This window comes from Odontomachus brunneus, unplaced genomic scaffold, assembly GCF_010583005.1.
Source record: "Odontomachus brunneus isolate Ranch 3 - 2012 unplaced genomic scaffold, Obru_v1 Obru_scaffold_110, whole genome shotgun sequence".
NCBI classification, from domain to species: domain Eukaryota; kingdom Metazoa; phylum Arthropoda; class Insecta; order Hymenoptera; family Formicidae; genus Odontomachus; species Odontomachus brunneus.
The window spans coordinates 553,488-564,194 of NW_022639560.1; the positions used below are offsets into that span (position 1 = coordinate 553,488).

A 10,707-nucleotide genomic window follows, 5' to 3' on the forward strand; every position below is an offset into this window, starting at 1 on the left:
CATGTTATCCGACGCATCGGTCGTGAACCTTCGGTGATGTTCGATGCGAATTTTTTGCGTCACCGAAAGTTTCAGCCCGACGCGCAAAAGGGACGCCGGTTCGCAGAAAAGACAAATTGTTGAAAAAGTGCGAGTTCGGCGAAGAGAGTCGAGAAGAGAGGTGGGACTCTTAAATTAATGATGAACGTCGGAAAAAAAGATGGAGGACGTTGCACCTGTTTGATTATTCATAGGCTCGTTAGCGATGCGCCGTTTAGGCCGCGCGAATTCGATGCTCTCGAGCTGGCAATTGCGGTTAAATACGTGCTAAAAAAACAAGAAGAAGAAGAAGACGCAAAGAAAAAAAAAGGCGCAAGGCGAACATTATCGCGCGAGAAATATTTATGTGCGCCCGCACACCTTACACCTCGCCACGTGGTTTTCGGAACTTTTGCCGTGGGCATGCGTGATTCGCTACGCCCTGAGAAAGACAGAGGTGAGGGAGAATGTTGGATTTATAAAAAAATGTCAGTCTCCGTGTAGCCTCGGACATGGACAGCTCTGAACAAGTGGCACGGACAGGTTGGTCGGTCATTCGCGGTGTGTTCGTGTGTCATCCTCATCCGACGGAGATGTTATTCGTATCACACGACATCAATCCGTTCGAGCAATGCGCGAATGAGACGGAAATCATGGGAGACCAGTGATGGATGTTTGAATTTTTGTCACGTGAAGATATGAGTCACTTCGAGTATCACGCAAAACTGATCGAGTTCTCGAGAGTCCTGGATATTTCGGAGATCCTGAGGATTTTGGAAATTCTTGGGCATTTGACATTTCAGATATAAAATGAACAACACGTTGATGTACACGCGGAGTATCTAGATACACGCGGGATATTTTGAATTGCTATATCGCGATAATAATTAATCTCCACGGCGTTCTCTCGAAGCACTCGAGATCTTCGAGATTCTCAAGAACTCCTGATCGTCGCATGAGCTCCTCGAAACGATTCGTCACGCGTGCCGAAAGAGACTCGTGTCTTGGCAGCTCGCTTCTACTAGAATCCGATAAGAATCGGCTGTCACTTTCGCACGTTGTCAATTTTTACGCGTGGCCGTTATCGAGAAGAACATGTCCGACGGAAGAAATTATCCGTCTCGATAACAGGTGATTTGGTGCGACGAGATAGACAACAATTGTCTGGATTGTTGATTCGCTTTGGTCGCGACAATTCATCAGGGTTTCAGTTTCCACTCGTCTCTATTTGTTGATTTTATGAGTAACAGCTGGACAATGATTATAGATTTAGAATGGGCGATCGGAATAAATCGGGTTTCCTTGAAAATCCTCGGTCTCTGGCCCGACGATAAGCTGACCCGTCGACAAAATCTCATCGCAGATGCGCAAGCCTTCTCCATTTTTTTTCTGATGATGTTCACGGCGATCTTGCCCCAGACGTTCGCCTTGTTCCATGTGTGGGGCGACATAATGGCATTCACCGACAATCTGCAGATTTCCGTGCCCTTCTCAGTGACGGTCATGAAATTCTTCATCATGTGGATTCGCAAAGAAGGTAAAGAGATTCGACGCAGATAGACCAAACGTTATCTCGAGTGACGCGAATTGTAGATAGCGAGCATAGGCAACTCGAGGATTCATTCGTGTGTATGGCAAGTGAAGTTCGACTTGAACATAAATCCATGAAGATTTATTCGGACAGTGCTGGATTTGACTTGCGGATTGGGAAACGTGTTTCAGCAACAGCTTGATTTTTTTTCCTTAGGCCTGCTCCTTTCAGTTGCATTAGACCTGTATTGGAACTTTTATCCTTTTTTTCCTTTCACACACGGAAACAAAATCTCAGTTCATGCGACTGAATAGAGATAAAACGAAATATAATATTTCTATTAACGTGAAAACATTTGTCTGAATATTCAGTTGCGTCAGAACCCGGTTGCGATCGCTGAGAGCAATTGGCCGAGTAGAAACCTCTCCAACAGTTTTCTATAACCGAGTTTTTCGTCTGGTCCCCAGGTAACAAAAAATTCGGTTGCACTAACTGAATTGTGTCACTTTTGTGGCACAACCAATTGATCATCACCAATTGTGGGAGTCAAATCCAGCGTTTCTCCGCAGCACAAAAGTTTCAAAAATATCCAATTATTGGAACAATGTCCAATTCCGCACGAACATTAGCACCTCGTTCGACATATTTGGATTTAGCCATTTCTCGAAAGAGAATCGGTTTGACGTCCATAAAACATGTGTTGTTCTCTCCGAAGAACTCAAGCCGCTCGTGAACATGATCGTGAACGACTGGTTCAAGACGAAAACGACGCTGGAACGGAAGACCATGATCAAGCAGGCGAGAATCGCCCGTATGATCGTCATGTTCGGCGGTATCATGATGACCCTGGCGAGTATTATTCTCATCATACCACCGTGCTTCGGGTACTCGATGAGATACCAGACGAACGTCACGGACCCGGGCAAAACGCTGCTGCTGCAATCGTACTTCTTTCACGAGATAAAGAGCCCGTTCTTCGAGATCGCGTTCATCGGCCAAGCTTTGTCGATCTCGTTCGCAGCGATCTCTTACACGGGCATCGACAATTTTCTGGGTCTGGTGGTGTTTCACATATGCGCCCAACTGGACATTCTCAAGTATCGTTTGCTCAATTTGCACAACTTCCGAGACTTCAACGCCGGGTTATCCTACAATATCAAGGACCACTTACGTCTCATCAGGTTGTACTGCTTTCTCTCGATTATTAGCGACTCTATGTCTCTGTCATGTGATCAGGATTTATGTGTATACCGTTTCTTGTGCTGATCTCCATGCAAATGATAGGTGCACGGTCAGAATCTCACGGAATCTTTGCATTGCTGAGGTAATCTGATCTATGACAAAAATGTATACGCAAAGTTGCTACAGACCCGAAAAACCAGGAAAACCGGGAAAAGTCATGGAATTTAAATTTGAAAATTTTATAATGGAAAACCGGGATATGTCAGGGAAAATATAAAATAATCTGGAATTTTGGTGTTTCCTTACAATTCTTTGAAATTAAAGTAGCTCTCCTGTTAAGGTAACCTGGGTTATAAGAAAACAATACACAATCTCTAGATACTTATCTTAAATCTAGAGTCACTAGGGATTTTATTAAAGTTTATTTTTTTAATTTTAACGTTTTAACGTTTTAACGTTAAAATAAAAAAAAAATAAACCTTAATAAAATCCCTAGTGACTCTAGATTTAAGATAAGTATCTAGAGATTGTGTATTGTTCTCTTGTAATCCAGGTTACCTTAATTTCAACAGGAGAGTTACCTTAATTTCAAAGAATTGTAAGGAAAGGCCAAAATTCCAGATTATTTTATATTTTAAGTTTATAGACATAGTATAGGAATCAAATGTTATTTAAAAAATAAATAAGATTTTCTTAGTTTATATTGAATATGTAGTCTATGTTAGTCTATGCACATCATGATGTGTGTTAACAAAATAATTAAAATTTATATTTTACTTAGTTTTTTCATTCAATCATTCTTTCCCATTTTATAATTACATTCTTTTTTCCAATACTCATATAATTTTTGTTAGCCTATGCATTTTTTGGAACATATGTTAGGAATATGTTACTAAACTAAATTTATATTGCTTTTAATAATATAAGCTACTTTTTCTATTCCTAAAATTGAAAATTTTCGTTAAAATTGAAGATTATATGTTGGTCATGAAAAATTCTTTACTATCGTCTGGAAAACATGGAAAAGTCAGGGAATTTCCAAATTGATTTTCTGTAGCAACCCTGATATGATTTTTAAGCAAGTTCTGATCACTCGTCGAACGCATTATTCGCAGCCGTTTCTGCTTACTACTAATTATATCGTTGCACATCGAAGGTATAACCTTCGAAATCATTTGCTCACTTGACCGAAGTTCGACATTATGTAATGTACAATATCGTATTCGTAGGTCCGTCGATGTCATTGACAACACATTCAACTTGATGCTCTTGGCGCTATTACTATTTTTCGGCATATTATTTTGTATGCAAGGATTTCTATTAATTAGCGTAAGTTACCGAGACGGGACGAGAACTAGACTGTCCAACGTGTAACGAGGTAACATGAGATATCGACGCCGTCACGATTTCTTATCATAGTAGCAACGAACATAATGCAGAAAGCATTGCGTAAATAATACATGCAATAAAGATCGAGGAAGAGAAAAGACAGATACGTCGGGATTAAAAAATCCGATCGAATGTCTGAAACCCTTATAGAAATATCATACTAAGAATCATTGATAATTACTTATTTTCAGTATTAAAAATACTGGATAATAAGTAATTATCAATGATTCTTAATATGATATTTCTATAAGGGAAGCCGCAATAGAAACAAGAATCGGCGGTTCATGTCGAGTGTTGAGCATTAATTAAAATTTTCTCTAATTACAAATCATGTAATCGATTGATAAAATTAATTATTAATCAGAATATAAGCACAATCACATCAAAGTTGGAATAATAATTAATTTCATCAATCGACGTAATTATTTATTTGTGATTTCATATGTGACGATTGATTAATTTTTATTATTGATTTATCGATTATTTTAATCAAAGAAAATTTTAATCGAGTAATGCCCAACATTTTTCAGATCGGGTCACGCTAATAAAGACGGCTATCCGAAATTCGGGTTATATTCAAACTACCTAGTTATATTTATATGGTGAATCCGGGATCAAGTCGAAGTTCTCGAGAATAATTCTTAACATGCTATTCAATTCCATACACAGAGAGAGAGAGAGAGAGAGACAATATTTAAGAAAATAAGAAATATTTATTCAATGAATACTAATAATATATTTAGTTGTATTAATATATATTGAGAGGAAATTCCTTTTAAATGAGAAAATATGTATTTTCCTAAAACCTGTTGATTTTTATGAGAGCAATCGTTTGTTTTATTTATACAAAAGAATTTAGATTTAAATAAATATATTATCACTAGATATATCGAATAAATATTTTTTTTATTTTCCAGATATCTTTTCTCTCACAGTATTGGATATTTTCGGGTAATCGTACTCAGACAGCACAAAACGATTATTTTGGATGTCTTTCAGAATCTTGGAATTTCTTGGAAAGTGCTCCAATATTCTGAGACGTTTTGTACTGTTTGGGTGCTAGCCGAGATTGCACAGAGAATGATCCGTACATATGTTCGACGTGTCTAGATCATCGACGGAAAAGGCGGGGACGTTAGCGTTACGCGAATATGTTGGCTCATTTCGATACTTATTAATACGTTCGCTCACATGTGCCTATACTGTGTAGTCGGCGAGGTCCTCATAGCTAAAGTAAGTACACGTTATTAAGTGCGAAATAATCGATGGTAGGGTAAACTCAGATATTATGGCCATACGGAAAAGATGGCCATAGGTTGTAATTTCTCTAACAATTGCAAAACATTACGTTTGTGTAATCAGTCAAAGATAATCGATATTTATTAGTGTATATGCATATTTTTCGAAATAGAAGATTATGAATATTATGCTATATTTTTATTTTCGACTGCCTGTAAAATTTCTCACTAAAACTTGCTGTTACATCGAATAAATTACAGTTAAGCTATTGCAATCAACGTTAGATACGTGAAGTAAATATGTAAATTAGATACGTGAAGTAGATATGTAAATTAGATACGTGAAGTAGATATGTAAATTATAGTATAACATGCATTTTTATTTTCGTTTTCACTTCTTTATAAATACTATGGTCGTCTTTCATTCACATTTTAGGTAAAATAGCCTATTATCATTCTATGAACATTTATAAAACGAAAATCGTTTCAAATATTACTTTCAATATTACAGTAATTAAATCTTATGTGCAATATGTTTTGATCAAAAGATTGCATTTAGAATTTAAGTTTTATAATAGAAGTTTCTATTTTATGTGTATTATATTTTTCACAAATAATATGTAGTAAATATCTTATATTAAAATAAATATATTAAATTATGTTTTTTTTTATTTTATAAAATAATAGTTACAGAAACTTGAACATAAAATATCTACGGATCATCTATTCTTTTATGGTCAACTTATCTGAAAAAATTCGGTAAGATGGCCAATGCTCACGTTTTGATATTTCTGTAATAAATAATTTTACTGAAGTATTTTCCTTTTAACTCTGATGGTATTATATACTGTAGACTTCAGTGAAGTAATTTGCTATTAAAACACTATTAAAAAAATAACAATAAGAAATGTATCTTTGCATTTAAAAAAGTATGGCCATCTTATCCGAGTTTACCCTATTGCGGGAGACGCGACGCGCTTTTCCAGTTGGCTCCGTCAAAAGACGCTGCGATTAAACCGCAATCCTCCCACTCTCCCTCCGCCCCTCACTTTGCCTCTTTCTTGACGTTTTTTCTGAACGGGAAAAAAGAAATTGTTACGAAAATCGTGACAGAAATATATCACTCGTAATACGATGACATCTACGCAGTGTGAAGGGGTATATTATGCGACGTACAGTTTCGCCTGGTACACGCTGAAGCCGAATCAAGCCAAAAACATGTTGCTGATGATGTTACGTACCGAGAAGCCTCTGTACATTACCGCCGGCAAGATATTTCCCATGACAATGTCATTGTTCTGTAGCGTAAGGCATCTGCAATCTGGCTCTGTCCGTTTAATCTAAGACCGTTTAATCTCAGCCTTCTTTATTCATCATCGCAAGAAGTTCCTTTTCAAACTTTCTTTTTCCAATCACTCTCCTAAGAAACTTTCTTAGGTATTTTATTTTCAAATTGTGTTCTCTATAAAAATTTAACACTATGAATATTCTATATATCTGTTCATGTACGCCTTTGTTTTTTACATAAAAAAAGTAACTATAAAGCTATAAAGCTGAAGTAATAAAGTATTGTATGAGTAACTATGAAGCTTACTAAAAGAATAATATTTTGTTGAATAGTTTTAAGCTTTAAACGGCCACAAACCGTTATATTATAACATTTAAAGTATTTTTATCCTCCTTAGAATCAATTTTTGAGATTGCCTAGTCTAATTATACGGACAGATAAAGTGTGCGAAGGCCGGCGTAATAGTTATTATTACGCCGGCCTCTGCACACATAGAGCGTTATAAATCCTGAAGAGATTATTTCTTTTCTATTCACATACATTCGTGTATTCTGTTTTCAGTTGATAAAGACATCAGCCGGATACATATCCGTATTGCTTACTAACCGTTAATTATCCGATATCGTCTGAAAAGTTGTATGACGGTGTCGTAACGTGTACGATATACATCGCAATAACGAACGAATTGTTTGAACAAGCAATTGTATCCACATTAACTTTACGCTGAATGATGGTCCACAGTGCGATTGTTTTGAACAAATAAATAACAAATGTATATATATATTTAAATTATAACCACTAATATAATAAAAAGGAACGAAAAATCATAATTATGGTGGGATGTTCTTGATTAAATACATCGCATTTAAACATGCTACATATCCTTGTATCGTTCGATGTGTAGATTGGATCTGTATTTATACAAAGTATCTCAGTTTGATTTCACAATATTTCGTGAAGATGTAGAACGGTTTGACGTGAACACAAAAGTCCTATGCCGTTTTGCAAAAATTGCAATAATGATTGAGATATTAATCGTAGAAGGTTTGAGAATGATCATGATATGGAGTGCTTTCCATTTAATAACACAAGTCGACATAAGCATCATTCTGTCTTTGTTCCATATTCAATGAATAACAAAGATAGGATAATGCTTGTGTCGACTTGTGTTATTAAATGGAAAACACCCATGGTAGATAAGTTATGATACGGTAGATGAGTGGCGATGTGTGCTGTTATGCGCTTGTAGGATGGACAAGATGACAGTAAGAGACAGTTTCTCATTAGTTATTAGAAGTGTTATTGCGTAGAATTCACTAGACATTGGTTCATCCAATCAAACTTTTCTTCCATGTAGTTTGTAATGTTCTATAAAACATTGTTATGAACAAACTTTGACACTGATCTGGAGATTTCGGTAATGTTGAAATTGTAAATAATCATAAAATTGTATTTGTTTTCTTTTTAACATTCTAGTATCCGCAAGCTGCAAGAGTATTTGCAAGATTAACATAAAAACTAAATTTTGTTTCGAGTATACTATACGGAAACGATAAATCTTTACAGTTATTGTAAAAAAAAATATTGATTTATTAAAATTAATTCTCTATAGTTCTTCAAATAGTTTCCTCTACAGTTTTTCCACAATTTTCTTTCACACACTTTTCCTGAAGATAATATTCTTAGTATTTTAATTGTGTTTATTCAGTATTATCGTCTCTTAAGCAAAAATATTATTTATATAAAGTTTAAATATTTTCATTTTGTGTGCTGCTCTTACATTTGTGAATAAATGTATTTCTTTTTTTCCACAAATGACTTGTTCTTTTTACATAAATATGTTGTTTACTTTGTCTTACTCTAATCATTTACATTTGTAACTATTGTTGTATACAACGAAAAAATAAGTAAAACAGATAACAAAAGTGCGTTGTCAGTTGTTCTCCATACAGCACAAGATCTCTTGGGGATGTCCCAGAGATATCCTGAGGACAGAGAAACGTCCCCAGGAAGTTCTCAGGACGCACTCTGGATGTCTCCTGGACATCTGTGCTGTTAGGGTCATGTTTTTAACATGAGAATTTTGAAATTTTCTTAAAAAATAAAGATAAAAAAAGATAAAGAAAATAAAAGATAAAAAATAAAGAAAAAAAAGATGAAAAATTCATTTTGTGATTTACATTTATACACGAATAAATGTATTTTTTCCATAAATAGATTGTTTTTATTACATAATAATGTTAGTTATTTTATTATTATTCGTGTGTATTTGTAACTGCGGTCGCTATATATCAGAAATATAAGATAAGGTAATCGAGCAACAGATATGCATTTGCGATTGCTCATGTTTTTAATAACATTTTCAAGAATAAATACATTAATATTATGAATTTAAAAATTTTTTGCTTGACGAAGTCGTATTCGCGCTGCGTGTATTAGTCGTTATTTTAAAATCTCTCTAGAAGAGTAATGTGGCCAACTCTACTAGAAGAGTAATGTGGCCTAAGATTTATATGACAGCAGTGTATATCTCTTATAGTTTTGAATTTTAGATGTAAACTATAAAAGAAATGCCATAGACGAAAAATGTTTAGAGTTAAAACTTGTAATAAGCACTTACGTTCTGTCACAAACTCGATATGCTGGGAACCGTTGAAATTTTATTAATTATTTGCGGGTTAATTATTTGCCTGCTTTATTATTATCTCACTGCGTCATACAATTTTTGGAAGAAATTCAATATACCTGGACCTACACCTATTCTATTTTTTGGTACGATGAAGGACGTTATACTCGGTAAAGTACTAATAGGGGAATATTTGAAAAATCTGTACGATGCCTATGAAAATACACCGTTCGTGGGAATATTTAACATGAGAGAACCGATCCTAATGATAAAAGATCCTGAATATATAAAGGATGTTTTTATTAAAGATGCTGAGTTATTCCCTCATCGAGGTGATTTTACAGTAGAAGTAAGTATCTATTCTGTCATAATCATTATTATATTCTTTCATTATATGAAACGAATAATTATGTTCATAGGTGGAACTAATAAACCATTCTATTTTTCTTGCGAATGGAACAATAGCGCATCATTTAAAGTCAAAAATATCACCTATTTTAACGCCTAATAAACTTAAGAATATGTTTCATATGATACTAAAATCTATGGAACGTTTGGACAATTATATCGAAAAATTGTTACGGAGGAATAGTCACGAGATAAATTGTTCCGACATGACATTTAAATTAACTCTCGATATGGCCGGTAATATTTTTTTAGGTATTGATTTGAAAACTTTGACAAAAGGTACAATAGAAGGGAATGAGATTTTTACATTTTACAAAATGATGCGTGGCACATTCTGGAGTTATTTAACGAAGACAATAATGAGGAAGACATCTTCACAATTATACAACTGGATTAATAACTACCTGTTCAATGATGCTAAAACAACACAGAACTTGATCGATTTTATTTTCAATATCATGAAGTACAGAGAAGAATATGGCTTTGTCAAATCTGACGCCATTAATATAATAATGGAATTAAAAAAAAATCATAAACATTTCGCTGAAATATTGGGTAAATATTTCTTCTATGATTCCTAGCAAATATCAAAACTAATAGTAACGTTGCATCTATATTATAATTTCCCATTCAAAGTAAGTGCAACACAAAACATCATAAAACTACATAACACCACAAAATTACATAACAATTACATTATTCAGTACGAAATTATAACATTAATGCAATATTACCGATTAATATTTACTAGGTTTAATCTCTCTCTTTCTCTCACATCAAGAAAATATTCATTCAATTAAAATTTAACGTTACTCTGCGAAAAAACCGTATATAAAAAATAAAGTATTTTATTTTTTGTTTAGTTTCAAAATCTATAGAAAGTCTAAACAGAACTTTAATTTGTGTATATAATTTTATATGTATACAATCAAATTATAAAAAAGAAATTGGATCAAAATTAGCTAAAAAATATATATAAGATATATATATATATATATATATATATATATATATATATATATATATA

At 34.1% G+C, this 10,707-nt stretch overlaps 2 protein-coding genes across 2 annotated transcripts in view; both read left to right on the plus strand.

Moving 5' to 3' along the window:
• Positions 1–529: 529 nt before the first annotated feature.
• On the plus strand, positions 530–7,303 carry LOC116849293 (odorant receptor 43a-like). The gene is made up of 7 exons (XM_032826280.1): positions 530–561; positions 1,286–1,555; positions 2,265–2,730; positions 3,961–4,060; positions 5,231–5,353; positions 6,508–6,663; positions 7,208–7,303. The coding sequence occupies exons 1-7, from the start codon at positions 531–533 to the stop codon at positions 7,256–7,258; spliced, it is 1,197 nt and encodes a 398-aa protein (XP_032682171.1). The 5' UTR covers position 530; the 3' UTR covers positions 7,259–7,303.
• A 1,951-nt stretch (positions 7,304–9,254) lies between these two features.
• Positions 9,255–10,707, plus strand: part of LOC116849285 (cytochrome P450 6B5-like) — a 4,903-nt gene continuing 3,450 nt past the window's right edge. The window contains exons 1-2 of the mRNA XM_032826268.1: positions 9,255–9,621; positions 9,692–10,235. Coding sequence (XP_032682159.1) covers positions 9,286–9,621; positions 9,692–10,235 — 880 coding nt within the window. The 5' untranslated portion in view covers positions 9,255–9,285. The remainder of the gene's footprint in view (positions 9,622–9,691; positions 10,236–10,707) is intronic.

Coding starts and splice junctions, on each gene's coding strand:
- LOC116849293 (XM_032826280.1), top strand. CDS start 531: ATGGACAGCTCTGAACAAGTGGCACGGACAG. Junction 1,556..2,264: donor CATGTGGATTCGCAAAGAAG/GTAAAGAGATTC, acceptor TTCTCTCCGAAG/AACTCAAGCCGCTCGTGAAC. Junction 6,664..7,207: donor CAATGTCATTGTTCTGTAGC/GTAAGGCATCTG, acceptor TTCTGTTTTCAG/TTGATAAAGACATCAGCCGG.